This window comes from Terrapene carolina, unplaced genomic scaffold, assembly GCF_002925995.2.
Source record: "Terrapene carolina triunguis isolate 2854851 unplaced genomic scaffold, T_m_triunguis-2.0 Scaffold69, whole genome shotgun sequence".
Taxonomy (NCBI): domain Eukaryota; kingdom Metazoa; phylum Chordata; order Testudines; family Emydidae; genus Terrapene; species Terrapene triunguis.
In genome coordinates this window covers 38,926,562-38,943,363 of record NW_020664420.1, presented here as the reverse complement: position 1 = coordinate 38,943,363, position 16,802 = coordinate 38,926,562, and the positions used below count along the sequence as shown (strand labels likewise).

The 16,802-nt window shown below is 44.0% G+C and overlaps 1 protein-coding gene across 1 annotated transcript in view; it reads left to right on the top strand.

Moving 5' to 3' along the window:
* The window catches only part of SV2C (synaptic vesicle glycoprotein 2C), a 145,922-nt gene that overhangs the window by 64,283 nt on the left and 64,837 nt on the right, over positions 1-16,802 (top strand). The window contains exon 3 of the mRNA XM_024194092.1: positions 6,499-6,650. Coding sequence (XP_024049860.1) covers positions 6,499-6,650 — 152 coding nt within the window. The remainder of the gene's footprint in view (positions 1-6,498; positions 6,651-16,802) is intronic.

The window sequence follows — 16,802 nt, the reverse complement described above, 5'->3', positions numbered from 1 at the left end:
AAAAAAACTCACATTTTGGAGCACTTTCATCTTTGGTGTAAGCCCATTGAATGAATTTAACCCATTATATCTAGCACTTATCCAAATGGTATAAATTTTGTAACACTCTTAGTGAATGAATTCATGAGGCAGTGCTCAAAAGTGCATGTAATATTTTTAGGAAGGACATATCTACTGTAATGAAAATCCCCAGGAGCAGGACTCCAACTGGCTAGAAGACTGTCTCATCTTGCAGATGATGACCTTGTCTCGATAAAACATGCCTTCGTTACCTCCCAACTGGACTACAGCAGTGCATGCCTTCATTACCTCCCAGCTGGACTTGTAAGCACTACGCCTGGGAAAATTACAAAATTCAGCCATGTGCTTCCTCAGCAATCTGGGGTGTCACCACCCCACTACGTTTCTTGCTCGTGTCACTGGCCTCCCACAGAATACTGCATCAACTTCAAAGTCTCAGTCCTTATTTTTAGGGCAATATATTGAACTTCCACTAGTCAAGAAAGCTGAAGTGTTTCGGGTAAGGTATTGAAAGTTCACAATAACTTTGTTTATGTAGTGAAAATATAAATAATTGTTCGCTATTAAAACTGAAGTGATTTTGTGTTGAAGTTATAAAGATTTTATGCCACCAAGAGAAAAGTTTTTAACAACAATACAGATTTAGGCTTTAGCCCCTGATGCTGTGAACACTTATGCACTTTGAAGTCAATGGAATTAGTCATGTGTATAAAGTTATGAACCTCCTTAAGTGTTTGTAGGATCACAACTTTACTTTTTGCTATGTTGTTCTTTGCCTATAGAAATTTTATAATATTCAAATAAGATACCCTAATAGTAGAGGCACTTTTTTAGAAAGCATTTATAATTTAGTTCATTTTAAATTTTAATCTAAAATTGCAATAAAATGCACAATTTTTCAAACTGGTTTTATGAAGCCTCAGATGTATTTAAATCAATGTTGTTGTTGTTTAAAAAAATCAGGTGATTTCAATCATGATTTAAATCAGTCCACCATGCTGTCAGAATAACGAGCATTTTTAAGTTAGGGCCAAGCCTTTTCAGTTCAGTATAGAAAAAAATAGAATACGGTGTGTGTGTGTGTGTGTGTGTGTGTGTGTGTGTGAAGAGATATACATTTTGGTGCCTGATGTTTATTTTACAAATGAGGATTAACCACATAATTCATAAATTTAACAAGGGCACACAGCTAAAAGCAGGTTGACATGTCAAAGTGATGTTAGCTGCCTATGCTCCAGTGTGGTGTTCTCAGTGGTGATGGTCACTGCTTTGTGCAAAACCCCAGTTTGAGTGGCCTGGGTCATTCATTGACCCAGGCAACATTGGTTAAAATCAAAGCAACTAGAAAAAGGTAGAGTCCATAAACATAACATAAATAAGACAAAAAGCCCTTGGCCCTCAGGGCTTCCATCTCCATCTAAGTCCCTTGTACTTCCAGTCTCCCGGTTGGCCACAGGAGTAAAAACAACTGCACCCTGCCCCGGTCCGTAACTTTGGTTATCGTCTTCCGTGAAGGTTCGGGGCGACCCTGTGCCTATGTAAGCAGGTGGGGAAGGTCTTGTTGCATATTTGGAGGTGTCTGTCATCCTGGGGGACTTTTGTCGAGGCACCCTAGGAGTGATACTTATTGTGGGCTCTTTCTGACACCCAGCTGGGTGTTAGGGCCTTCCTGGGGCTTATCTGGCCTAGTTCCCATCTCTCCCTCACGGTGCGGTTCTCTTCCTTGTTGCTCATAGTGGCCCATGGTGCCTCTTTGGTGGGAGGCTCCCAGGCAGCTTGAGCAGTCAGGTAGTCTTCCATGAGGTGGATCGCTTCCATCAGTGTTTCCGGCCAGTGTCTGCAGCCCCAGTCTTGGCCTGCCAATGGGAGAATCTGTATGAACTGTTCAACATCAATCAGCTCCACTGCCTGGGGTCCCATCTGAGTTTCTGACTTTAGCCAACACCACCAGAAGTCCTTCAGTTTCTGGGCAACGCTCATTGCCTGGCCTTTGGGGGTATCTCTCGTTGCAGAAGAGCTGATGGTAGGTCTCTTCGTTAATGCCTTATCAGTCTCAATATGGCTGTCTTCACGAGTTCATAATCTTGTGCAGCCATCCAGTCAAGGTCCTGGTACACTGCCTGAGCTCCACCTGCCAAAATGGGGCATGCTGGATAGCCTACTGCTCTGAGGGCCATTGGGATGCCAACGCTACTCTCTCAAAGATTATCAGGAAGGACTTGGGGTCGTCATCTGCCATCATCTTGGGAAACGTTAGGTCTAGGGACGTTCCCCAAATTTTGGTAGGCACAGCTCCTGCCATGGTGTGGTTCAAGCAGCTTTGTAAAGGCAGCAGGTCAGTCATATATTGTAATAACTGTTACTGGTGTGTCACCATCTGCTCTAACAGTTGCTGTTGTCACTGCTGCTGTTGTGCTTGTGAATTGACTAGCCACTGTAGGAGCCGATTCACCTTCGTTTGGGACTTTTTTGTTGTACATTTTTTGTTTTGTTTTTAATGAGTTGTCCACTTTTCAGTGGTAGTGATATCCCACTTTTGGTACCACCCGTCAGTAGTAATGGACACCGTCTTTTGCAAAACCTCAGTTGAAGTGACCTGGGTTGGACCTTGACCTGAGCAGCAGTGGCTTAATAAATCAAATCAACTAAGAAAAGGCATAGTCCATAAACGAGTCAAAAAGTCCTTGGCCCTCAGGGCTTCTATCCCCATCCTTTGTACTTCCAGGGGTTGCTAGCTCCTTTGGAAGACTGGCAGAGAGTTGTTGCTCCCTTGAAGTCCCACATTCTTCTGCCCCCTTCTTACCCTGTTCCTCCCTCTTTATTTCTCATAGGTGTGCCAGGGTGGTACTGGTTTGGGTGTCTGCAGGCAGGGAGAGTTCTTAACCTCTTTCTGCCTGTGTGTTATGTTGGGTTTGTAGACCTCGTCACAGGTGTTTGAGCTGCTTTATGCTGACAGAGAGCATCCTGGGGATATCTTAAGCTGCTTGTCAGGGATCAGGATCTCTCTCCTTTTATCATGACACTAGGATATAGCACATTACAAGTTCCTCCCTCCTTCAGTTTACTAGGAAACATCCAGCCATTTCCCCCTAACCCTCCACAGACACTTGTACGAATTCTAGACTCAAGGCACATTCCCTTGAGCTCTGCTAAGGTCCCAGCCCCACAGCTTGCATGGCCTTGGAGATTTGGGAATAAGATTACATGCTGAATCTTGAATTTCATAGTCATGGGCCCCAGATTTGCCTGAACTGTCCTTGTGTACTAGATAGTTTTTGTAAAGTGCTATGAACGTGCAAAGCTCTATATAAATACTTAGATATGACTATTTATTATTAATACAACATTGCATAGGCTACCTGAATTTGTAACTACTACCATAGTAACTGCAATATGTGGATATAGACTAGATTCTCTACTAGGTGACAAGAACTTAGAAGTGACTGTTTTTCCTTTTTGCTTCAATCTGGACCCTCATTTAATCAAATTTAGAAGCAAGAATATGGTGATAAGATTTAGTAGAAGAGTGACCAGAATATGTAAATACCAGTTAAATATACCCAGAGGCTACCACAAACTTCTTTAATGGATAGAATCAATTATAGGGAAAAAATCACTGCCATGCCAAGAACTCGTTTTCAAAGCAAATATGGCGTTAAAGAAACAGGCTAAAGCAAGCCCCAAGTGAAAGTGTTGCTTCTAAAAGATGAGCACCTTGATCGCCAAGTCAACACAAGTGCATGTTCAACACCTCTTAGGATTAGGCAGGGATATGGAACACTTGTTTCTGCCACTGCCGGTGATTCTCCAACATAATATAAGAAATAATTTGAGCAGCGAGTACTATATTCAGGGTATTTTTGTAGGGGTGAGAGTCAGTGCTCCACCTCAGACCAGGAGGGGAGGTTATGGCAGCTTTAAGACACCTTTGTACACTTCCAGTCTTGGGCTGTTCTGGAGACTAGACCCCAGCCTGATTGAGGCAGCCCTGAGGGCCTGTCTAAATTAACAACATCCTCCACAGGCTCAGAATCTCCGTAGCACTGTGGGCTGCAGCCTCATCCCTGACTTGCTTTCCACAAGCTTACATCCAGCAGTTCCCTATTCCAGGACTTAAAGGGGATCCTTGGAGAACAGCCTTATGATTGTCTTCTGTGTCTGTACCAGGGGGATTCTCACCCAGATTGGTATGAGGCTGTAAGGTCCCCTTTACACCATTCTGGCCCTTTTATCCACCATAAAAGGACTGGAGTGGGGATGAAGATTTCACACTACATTTCTAGCTCTATAGCAAGAGTTGTATTTTATGGGGCTATGAATCTGTGTAACAGAACTTTGGCAGAGAATTTAAGAACTAGCATGCTTCAGTCAATCTCGGGAGCTATTTATAATATATGTAAGAGTCTATTATGGATCCTTTGCAAATTGATGCCTAGAAGGAAGCAACAAAAGAACAATCCCCTTGAGACATGTAACCACTTAGTGAAGTACCTTAACATCTTCTAAAATAAACCGTATTGGAACCCACTGAATGTTCATAGGGCAGAAGTTTATTTTTGTATTACTCTTTTCCTCTATAATATTTGTTTTAACCTGTTGGTAAACTTGCTTCTTTCTTCCAATCAGTTTTAGCAGCCAGTGTGACAGCAACATAAATGTGCATTTATCCTTATCTTGAAATTCAGTTGCAACTTCACCAGGTGTGAATTGCAGCTGTTTTACAGAGTATATCCCACGTTCTCTGAGAGATTCAGTGATATGAAAATACTCCTTGAAGCCCCATAGACATTGTCTTGAACACTGAAAAATGAAAGCACAAATCTTGAGTCCTGGGACATGATGGAACATTTTGCAGTTTTAAGACGGATAACTGTCTTTTTGGCCTATAGCAATGATCTAAAGACCAATAATGAAAGGCCTGAATCTAATGCTGAAAATTATGCATATCTTAAATTTTATTAGGTTTTATAGAAGAAAGCTGAACCATTTTTTCTCACTGTAGCCTTTTGAGAAGTCCATATTTTCACCATAGATGAACTGAATTTTATGTAAAATTGTATTTTAAATAGACATTTCTAAGCTGTCTGCAGGCAGTGGCTACATTGCAGAAAAGGGGCTTGATTTGTGTCATTGATGCTGGACCCCCAGCACAACACAAGCTTAGTATCAGATGTAATAAACCAATTTACATTGTTTTAAATCTAAGTTGGCAATCATAACGAGTAAACATTTTGCTTAAATATTAAACAACAAAATTCCTCCTTCTCATTGGTAAATTGGTATTGATGGTGGTTTATTGATCCCAATTTTAATACTGCTGGTGTCACAGGTGACATCATTTTTTAGCAGTATGGCCCCTGGTAGCACAAGCTTCAGAAATGCTCATTGTAATAAAAAAACATTCATTTCAAGTACTCTAAACCACCTGGATAGGGTAGGAGATGCTTCTAGACTCCTAGCTACTATGAAGATGGGCACCTTAGAAATGCCTAACTAGGATAGAACTGCCAGGATGCTACAGTGAAGAAAAGGTCTTTAGTTCTCATTTCAAACTGTTCAGTTCTAACCACATGTATTTTCTTAAACTTTGTTTTTATTAGTAATTGGTTCATTCAGTAAAAATACTGTATAGGAATCTTCCAACAATGTGAGTAACAATAAAATATTTATTGCTGTGTAACATCAGAGTTACCAGCACGTACAGTATTGCACAGTAGGGAGAAATAAAATAACAACTCTCTAGTCATTGCATCCAAAATTAAAATTCAATACTCAAAGACCAAAAAGAGAAAAATCAGCATAAGTTACTAGCAAATCATACAAAATATAACTGCATAACACTTTTTAAGCATACATGCAATAATCAGGGATATTGCAAATTTCAGCGTCCTTTTTGCCTATCCTCTGTTAAAGGAGGGAAGTCAAGACTTGGGGAGTTGGGGTGGGAAGGAGTGAATGGAGGGAGAGCAGCTATTACTTATACCATGACTCCAGAAAATTTTACTAAAAATTAATTTTAAAAAATTCTCTATACTACATGAGAATTTTGTCATCATGTTGGTAGACTACCAATCCTACCATAATAATCATATGGATTTTCATATAAATTAAGTCAAATTAAGTGTAACAACTTTATGCTGGTTACAATTCTGCAAGCTCTATAACACAGCTCACTGACAATTAATTTAATCTGGCACTTCTTCATTGACCATACTGCTTTCATGAAAATCTATGCATTTAATTGTGTCAAAAGTGTGGGGCTTCCCCGAAAGTTTTCAAATGCACTGCAGTCAGGCCTATGGCACATAGAATACCTTTATTAAAGTGGCAATGTACTTAAGAAAAAACAAACAAAGATAAGAACACTTTTTTGTGGCAAAGGCTCTTTTAGTTCAGGTTCTAAGCAGGTACAGTAGTGATGTTTGTTCAGACTTGCTATTGCTCTGTCTTTAACACATGGTTTGTGTCTCCCTTTAGGATTGGTGGAGCTGTTCCAACAGTGTTCTCATATTTTTCTGAAGTTCTTGCTCGAGAGAAGCGTGGTGAACACTTAAGTTGGCTGTGCATGTTTTGGATGATTGGAGGCATCTATGCTTCTGCCATGGCTTGGGCAATAATTCCTCACTATGGTAAGAAACAAGTCTTTCCCACATGTGTATTACTCCTATCGTACATAATCAGTAAACCACTTTACAATCAGAAAAAGAGAGTACTCTGAGATTGTATTCAAAATATTGACCTACTTACTATAAAGGGCTAATTGATTGTTTTTAGGCAAGTGGACACACTATATCAAACCATAAATTACAAAATATTGAAACATGCAAAAATCAGCCATTGCTCATTCTTCAGCCAGTTGTCCCTGAACCTCATGAGATTGGAACTTAATACACTGGAATCTCTTCTAATTTAATTGTTATCACTGAAACTGAAGAAATGTATTTTCTGTAAACAAATATTATTGCATCATACAGAAAAAGTTTGAAAACCATGGTGTCGTATATGTGCCATTGCTGCTGAAATAGATTGAAGGGAAAAGTTATTCCCTTTGTTTAAAAAAAAAAAAAAAATAGAGTAAGGCATTAGATCATAAAATCTTCGGACAGGAGAGCAAGGAAGGTGGTTCTTATTAATGTTTGCAACTCCAGCCTAGAAGTCAATGCTGCAGTGGCTGGTTGGCCATAAGTTATTCTTGTACTTCAGCAATGTAGAAATATAATGGACTGCAATATAATGTAACAGCTTTTAGATTGAATTAGGTACAAAACGTCCAGCTGATTCAAGTTATACAATGGACACCAATATAATGATAGAGCTCCTGAAAGTCATAGCACAGTGAAAAGGTAACATTGAGATACAGTTTGGATTCCTGGGCACTTGGGCCTGACTTTGGGTTGTTGACTACTCACAGACTTCAGTGAGCACGGAGGTTGCTCAGCGCCCTTTAAAAATAAGCTCTTGTGGATAGGCAGGATGTAGAAATGTTGCTCATTGCACCTTTCCAAACAATTAAAGGACTGCCATGAGCTGCAATGGAAATTCTAACCAATTTTCTTCAGCCAGACCAATGGTGACCACAAGAGTTGGAGTGTAAAGGGAAGGAAACGGGGGATTCTTGAGGCTTTCATAAAGGTGATGAGGACAGGTGGTGGGAAGGAAAAGGGGGAATGGGTCATAACTATACAGACTAAATCTGCTTAATCGGATAGCAAAGAATCTTGGATTAAAATTAATCAGGGAATCTCACAGAAAAGCTGAATCTGAGTTCCTGACCTGGCCTTGAGTTGCCAAAACTCAAAAACAATTACTGGCAAGAGTATATGAATTGATTTTACTTTTCAATTAGTAAAGTACTCTGGATACCAAGTAACTTTTCATTCTAGTATACATTATTCTTTCACTTACATTTACCTTGAAGCAGAAATGCAAACATTATGATCAATTGATTTTTAAAAGGTTGTCTAGTTTTACTGCAGATTCTGGAAATGCCTCAGTAACCTTTCCTGAGATGCTGTTTTGTAACTTTATATGAAAACAAATCTCAAATAATAATGCATACCCCTATGCCAAAGCAATGACACTAGGGAATTAATTCCCCTCATCCTCCAACAGTGGAAGAACACCAGTAATAGAAAGTCATACTAAATCAGGCCTTTCTGCCCTGTTATTGGGAGGTATCACTTCAGCTGGAGACCTAAAAAGAAATGTAAAAGGAAATTCTGAGGGATGATATTCTTCAGATTCAGCCACACAAGGCTTAGACCTTGCAGTGCTCCCCCCCCCCCATTCCATAAAAGGGGAGTCCTAACAGCAAAGGGGGGAAATTGCCAGCAAAAATGTCTCTTCATCACAGTGAAAAAGCACAAACTTTTCTGTTCAAACATCAGTTTTGCAAAATTGGTAAAACCATTTGTATGGGTTTTAGTGGGGAGACTTACAAGGGTCATCACTCTCAGATGGACTTTCTTAACCCCACTGGCTAATTTAAAAACAATGGGACAGATCCTCAGCTGCTGCAAAAGTGGGATCATATCAGTGAAATCAAATGAGCTATGGCAATTTACACCAGCTAAGGATGTGGCCCACTGTTTCTAGAAGATTCTGTTTGTCGCCAAGATTACATTTAAAACCCATGAGGTCCATATCATCTGCACATGCTGCATAACTCTTCTTGCCATTAACAAGAACTATGCAGCTACACTGCGAAAAGTTAAGATTCAAATGTTTAAAATGAAATTCTACTCAAAAAGTATTTTGCTGAATTCTAGCCCTCCATTATCACTCACTGAACCAGATTCTCTGCCACTTCCAGCGTCTGCAAAGTGCAGGAGAGATGTGGAACCATCGGAAAGCTGGCTACGCCTCCCTGGTTTTCAGCCTGGCTTGCCACATGTTAGGGCAGTCTAGGGTTTGCTTTAATATGCTCCACCTTGCAGTGGTCTCCAGGAAGGAATCTACCAGTTGGGGATTGCCAGAGTGCAGTGCTCTTCAGACACCACCTTGTTCCCAATATATCCTGCACAAATGTGCATGATAAATACATTTATCACATGTAGGTGTAACATTAAAAAAAAACTTGAACCACTAAGATGTACATTTGCATAATAACATGATCATATTGCTGCATACCTTGGTCTTCCTGTTTCATCAGAGCCATACTATTCATTGCTCCCACTTGTATGACACCTTTAATTTAGGCTTCAGAGACCATGCCCTCTGTGAAGTATTTAGCACCATTATGGGTGCTATAAAATAATAGATATCAATGCGAGAGAAAATAATATAGTGGGCAGTGAGGCTGAAGACAGGGAGGGTATTTCAGAGGACTAGGAAAGAACAGATTTATGGCAGCACAAACACACACAAATCTGCTGAACAACATTATTCCCCCCTCTCCTCTTTCCAAAATGGCACCCAAGGAGGAGGTAAAGAGAAAGGAAAGAAACAAGAAAAGAGAAGTGCTTTGCATTTCAAGATTTCCTCCCTTTTTATTTTGAAACAAGTTTGATGAATTAATTTCTTAATGGTTTACCCTTTTGACATTGGTTTGGGTCAAACAGACTACATGTATTGGTATTTTCTCTTTTATAAATTCTACATTTCCCCCAGAAGTGATCCAAAATCTTCAGTTGTCCCCCAAAATACTTTCCAGTCATCCTCAACTTTATATCTTCACCTACCAGAAAGCAAATCAGAATTCTAAATAGCCCAATCCACCCACTTCAGTGATCTATTTATTTAGATTGGAGGCAATTCTTTGCTCTTTGCTTTTCATGTGGACCTTGTCTAAGCTAGGAAGGGTTTGTTAGCATAGTTACAATGGTACAGCTATACTGGCAAACCCTCCTAGTGAGCTTATATCAGCAAAAAAGTTATTTTGCTGATATAGCTTATCCTAGCTCCCTGAACAAAATAAGCTATAACACCAACAAACTTTTTTGCTAGTATAACTGTCTACCCTACGGCATTTGCCAGCATAGCAATGTCAATTAGGCATGTGCCTGTTTTTTTCACACTCCCAATCAACATAGCTATGCCAGCAAAAATTAAGTGTAGACCAGGCCACAGTGTGTGCACGAGGCGTGATTGTTCCCTTATACCAATGTAAATCAGAAGTAATTCCATGGAAATGAATGAAGTTGCACCTGTTCAAAATCAGAGTAACTCCATTGACTTCATTGGAATTATTCCTGATTTACACTAGTGTAAGTGAGGGTACGTCTATACTTACCTCCGGGTTCGGCGGTAAGCAATCGATCCCGGAAGTGCTCGCCGTTGACACCGGTAATCCTGCTCCGCAAGAGGAGTACGCGGAGTCGACAGGGGAGCCTGCCTGCCGCGTGTGGACCCGCGGTAAGTACCCTGTAGTTCGAACTAAGATACTTCGACTTCAGCTACGTTAGTCACGTAGCTGAAGTTGCGTATCTTAGTTCGAACTGGGGGGTTAGCGTGGACCAGCCCTGAGAGGAGAATCAAACCTAATAGGTGTTAGCTCATTTAAAAACACATTAGCTGACAGCCATGGTAGATGCTTGTATTGCAGGTATAAAAAGAGGGAAACTAGAAAGAGAGGGTAGAATCTTTTTTCTTAGCAGTGTACACCTTTCATAAGTACACGCTCTTATATGAGACACTTCTGAAAAAAGGGGAGCTCCTCAGCTGCTGTGAGTCAGCATAGCTTCATTGCTGTGCGTGGAGCAATGCCAGTTTACACGAGCTGAGCACCTAGCCCTTTGCTTTTGTCAGGAGAGAAAGAAAATGACATGGCGTATATGCAGTAACTTGTCTCTTTTTCTGTTCAGGCAGCATGATAATTCCTGGAGGCTAGACAGGAGGCTATCAAAAAGGCAAAGCAGAACAAGTTAACAGTGCTTTGGCACCAACCTCTCATTGTTAACACAACCAACAATGTGCTAATAGGGTAAAATCGAAGCAAAACTTTCATTAATAAAAAGATCATAAGGTGGCACTGATGTAGTACTTCAGGGACCCTGTGTTGAAAGATCACTGCTTCAGGTCCCTCATAATCTCCGCTCTAAGTGCTACTGCCTCTGTTGAAGGGCTTTGTTAATTTATAATTGTTGTCCTTTGTGTGAAAACTGAAAATGAATGTGGACTTGCCTAGGGTCCCTGAAAGAGGAGTTCACGTCACAGAGCTGCTATTAGAAGTGGAAACATCTGTGAAGAGATGTTCACAGTTACTGCCCAGGAACAAGGTCAGCATGGGTCACTATGGAGACACTGACTTACACTGTCACTAGGCTAGGTTTTATAGGAAGATTAATGAGCCATTTTGCACACGATTTTGAAAGTGCATATTCCCGTTCTGAATAATATTTGAAGGTAAATATCTTTAATGAATGTCAAAAGGCGGTAAACGTTTGGCATTGTTTGGTTTTCATATAATGCACCGTCTTAAGTCTGAAAAAATGCTTTTCTGTTTCCATTGCAGATTTAAGTGTATTATCCTTTTGATTACTTCCAAATATCTCCTTCAATATAATGTCAAATGACCCCACATCTGGGGGCTAAGAAACTAAGATTATGTCTACACTATGAAATTAGGTCGATTTAATAGAAGTCGATTTTTTAGAAATCGATTTGATACAGTTGATTGTGTGTGTCCCCACTAAGTGCATTAAGTCGGCAGTGTGCGTCCACAGTACCGAGGCTAGCGTCGACTTTCAGAGTATTGCACTGTGGGAGCATCCCACAGTTCGCACAGTCTCCACTGCCCATTGGAATTCTGGGTTGAGCTCCCAATGCCTGATGGGGCAAAAACACTGTCCTTCCCTCCCTCCATGAAAGCAATGGCAAAAAATCGTTTCTCACCTTTTTTCCTGGGTTACCCGTGCAGACAACATACCACGGCAAGCATGGAGCACGCTCAGCTCACTGTCACCATACGTCTCCTGGATGCTGCTGACAGACGCGGTACTGCAGTACTACACAGCCGCAGCTCCTTGCCTTTGCAAGTTAGCAAAGATGGTTAGCAGCTGTATTGCACCATCTGCTGCTGTCTCCTGGTTGCTCCTGGCCGACCTCGGTGAGGTCGGCCGGGAGCGCCTGGACATAAATGGGAGTGACGCCAGGTCATTCTCTTCTTTAAGTTTCATCTAATGGAGATTCAGTCCTGCCTGGAATATCATGCAAGCTGGAGGCTTTTGCCTCAGGCTGCTCTCCCAGCCGGCAGCACCGCGCGGTCGCACCCACTCCAGCCTACCCCTTGCTCCCATGGCTCATGAAGCCTGGACAGTAATAAGGAGCAGTTCAACTATAGGCTGAGTAAGTGCAGAATGGTGGTAGAATGTGCCTTTGGACGTTTAAAATCTCGCTGGCGCTGTTTGCTGACTAGGCTGTTTGCAATTAGAAGAGCACAGCAAGGTGCGCTGCTCATCAGAGAGGCTTTGAAAACCAGTTTCATGACTGGCCAGGCTTCGGTGCGACAGCTGTGTGTGTTTCTCCTTGATGCAAACCCGCCCCCTTTGTTGATTTTAATTCCCTGTAAGCCAATCCTGTAAGCCATGTCGTCAGTTGCCCCTCCCTCCGTGAGAGCAACTGCAGACAATCGTTTCGCACCTTTTTTCCGCGCAGACGCAATACCACGGCAAGCATGGAGCCCGCTCAGATCACCGCGGCAGTTATGAGCACTGTAAACACCATGCACATTATCCTGCAGTATATGCACTACCAGAAACTTCAAAAGCAGGCGAGGAGGCGAAGGCAGCTCGGTGACGGCAGCGCAGTGACGAGAGTGAAGAGGACATGGACACAGACTTCTCTCAAAGCACGGGCCCTGGCAATTTGGACATCATGGTGGTAATGGGGCACATTCATGCTGTGAAACACCGATTCTAGGCCCGGGAAACAAGCACAGACTGGTGGGACCGCATAGTGTTGCACGTCTGGGATGATTCCCAGTGGCTGCGAAACTTTCGCATGCATAAGGGCACTTTCCTGGAACTTTGTGACTTGCTTTCCCCCACCCTGAAGCGCAAGAATACCAAGATGAGAGCAGCCCTCACAGTTCACAAGTGAGTGGCAATAGCCCTCTAGAAGCTTGCAATGCTAGACAGCTACTGGTCAGTCAGGAATCAATTTGGAGTGGGCAAATCTACTGTGGGGGCTGCTGTGATCCAAGTAGACAAAGCGATCACTGAGCTGCTGCTATCAAGGGTAGTGACTCTGGGAAATGTGCAGGTCATAGTGGATGGCTTTGCTGCAATGGGATTCCGTAACTGTGGTGGGGCGATAGACGGAACGCATATCCTTATCTTGGGACCAGACCACCAAGGCAGCCAGTACATAAACCGAAAGGGGTACTTTTCAATGGTGCTGCAAGCACTGGTGGATCACAAGGGACGTTTCACCAACATGGGATAGCCGGGAAAGATGACGCTCGCATCTTCAGGAACTCTGGTCTGTTTGAACAGCTGGAGAAAGAGACTTACTTTCCAGACCAGAAAATAACCATTGGGCATGTTGAAATGCCTATAGTTATTCTTGGGGACCCAGCCTACCCCTTAATGCCATGGCTCATGAAGCCATACATAGGCATCCTGGACAGTAGGCAGGAGCTGTTCAACTATAGGCTGAGCAAGTGCAGAATGGTGGTAGAATGTGCATTTGGATGTTTAAAAGCACGCTGGCGCAGTTTACTGACTCGGCTAGACCTCAGCGAAACCAATATTCCCATAGTTATTACTACTTGCTGTGTGCTCCACAATATCTGTGAGAGTAAGGGGCAAACGTTTATGGCGGGGTGGGAGGTTGAGGCAAATCGCCTGGCTGCTGATTACGCGCAGTCAGACACCAGGGCGGTTAGAAGAGCACAGCAGGGCGCACTGCGCATCAGAGAAGCTTTGAAAACCAGTTTCATGAAAAAGTTCCTAACTGTCAGGGTGGTTAAACGCTGGAATAAATTGCCTAGGGAGGTTGTGGAATCTCCATCTCTGGAGATATTTAAGAGTAGGTTAGATAAATGTCTATCAGGGATGGTCTAGACAGTATTTGGTCCTGCCATGCGGGCAGGGGACTGGACTCGATGACCTCTCGAGGTCCCTTCCAGTCCTAGAATCTATAAATCTATGAATCTATGGCTGGCCAGGCTACGGTGTGAAAGTTCTGTTTGTTTCTCTTTGATGAAAACCTGCCTCCTTGGTTCACTCTACTTCCCTGAAAGCCAACCGCCCTCCCCTCCCCCCTTTGGTCACCGCTTGCAGAGGCAATAAAGTCATTGTTGTTTCAAATTCATGCATTCTTTATTAATTCGTCACACAAATGGGGGGATAACTGCAAAGGTAGCCCAGGAGGTGTGGGGGAAGAGGGAAGCACCGGGTGGGGTGGTGGAGGAGGAAAGGACAAGGCCACACTGCACTTCAAAACTTATTTATTGAATGCCAGCTTTCTGTTGCTTGGGCAGTCCTCTGGGGTGGAGTGGTTGGGTGTCCGGAGGCCCCCCCACCACATTCTTGGGCATCTGGGTGAGGAGGCTATGGAACTTGGGGAGGAGGGCAGTTGGTTACACAGGGGCTGCAGCGGCGGTCTGTGCTCCTGATGCCTTTCCTGCACCTCAACCATACGCCGGAGCATATCAGTTTGATCTTCTAGTAGCCTAAGCATTGCTTCCTGCCTCCTCTCATCACGCTGACGCCACCTATCATCTTGATACCGCCACCTCTCCTCTTGCTCCCGCCACCTGTCTTCTCGCGTGTCCCTTCTGTCCTCGCATTCATTTTGTGCTTTCTTGAACTCTGACATTGTCTGCCTCCACGCATTCTGCTGGGCTCTTTCAGTGAGGGAGGACTGCATGAGCTCAGAGAACATTTCATCACGAGTGCATTTTTTTTTGTCTTCTAATCTTCGCTAGCCTCTGGGACGGAAATGATACGGGGAGCGTTGAAACATTTGCAGCTGCGGGAGGAAAAAAAAGGGAGAGTTGTCTTTAAAAAGACACATTTTAGAGAACAATGGGTAGACTCTTCCACAGTGAACTAAGCTGTTAACATTACATAGCACGTGTGGTTTCTTTACAAGGTCGCATTTTGCCTCTTATATTGAGGGCCTGCCAGTTTGGTGTGAGAGATCACACACGCAGGGCCAGCGGGCAACAGAATTTGGCTTGTAGGCAGCCATGGTAAGCCACAGTCCTTTGGCTTCTTTAACCTTCATAACATGTGGCAACGGTTTCAAACAGCAGCGCCCTCATTTCACATACCAAGCACCCGTTGGGTTGGCCATTTAAAAGGAGAGGCTGTGTGCAGCACAAACCCAACTAAACCCCCCACATATACCCAATTCTCTGGGATGATTGCTTCACCCCTCCCCCCACCGCGTGGCTAACAGGCTTTGGGAGTACATCCAGGAGAGCTTCACTGAGATGTCCCTGGAGGATTTTCACTCCATCCCCATACACGTTAACAGACTTTTCCAGTAGCTGTACTGGCCGCAAATGCATCCCAAGTCTTCAGGGCAAATTAATCATTAAACACACTTACTTTTAAACCATGTATTATATTTACAAAGGTACACTCACCAGAGGTCCCTTCTCCGCCTTCTAGGTCTGGGAGCCCGCCTTCGGTGGGTTCGGAGGGTACTAGATCCAGGATGAAAAACAGTTCCTGGCTGTCGGGGAAAATGATTTCTCCACTTGCTTGCTGTGCACTATCTTCAACCTCCTCCTCCTCATCATCATCATCCTCCTCGTCCCCAAAATCCTCATCCCTGTTGCGTGAGAATCCATTGACGGAGTCCACGTACAGGGCTGGATAGTTGTAGGGGCACCCCCTAGAATGGCATGCAGGTCATCAGGGCCGGCTCTGACTTTTTGGCCGCCCCAAGCAAAAAAAAAACGGGGCGGCCAGAACGGCAAAGCAAAAAAAAAACCTGCGGCACGGCCGGAGCGCGGGTGCAGGGGGACCGGCTGGGAGGGGAGGGAGAGGGAGCGAGCGGGGGAGAGAGAGAAGGGGGCGACCAGGACTACAGCAGGGGCGCTGCCACGCGGCCCCTCCCGCTGCGCCGCCGCCTGCCGCGAGGGCTCCGCTCCGGTCGGCGGGGAGGGAAGGAAGAGGACTGCCCTGCAGGACGCTCTGGTTCTCCGCGCCGCCGCCCCCTATAGGGCGGCCGGAGCGGAACAAGAACAAAAAAAAAAAAGCGGCCGTGCCGCCCTAGGATTGGGCAGAATGCCGCCTCGAACAGTCTGCCGCCCCAAGCACCAGCTTGCTCAGCTGGTGCCTGGAGCCGGCCCTGCAGGTCATCATAGAAGTGGCATGTCTGGGACTCTGACCTGGAGCGGCCGTTTGCCTCTCTGGCTCTTTGGTAGGCTTGCCTGAGCTCCTTAAGTTTCACATGGCACTGCTGCGGGTCCCTGTTATAGCCTCTGTCCTTCATGCCCTTGGAGATTTTTCCAAATGTTTTGGCATTTCGTCTTTCGGAACGGAGTTCTGATAGCACCGATTCCACTCCCCATACAGCGATCAGATTCAGTACCTCCCATTCGGTCCATGCGGGAGCTCTTTTGCGATTCTGGGACTCCGTGGTCACCTGTGCTGGTGAGATCTGCCCGGTCACCTCTGAGTTCGCCATGCTGGTCAAACAGGAAATTAAATTCAAAAGTTCCCGGGGCTTTTCCTGTCTACCTGGCCAGTGCATCTGAGTTGAGAGTGCTGTCCAGAGCAGTCACAATGGAGCACTCTGGGATAGCTCCTGGAGGCCAATACCATCGAATTGCATCCACACTACCCCAAATTCAACCCAGCAAGGTCAATTTCAATGCTAATCCC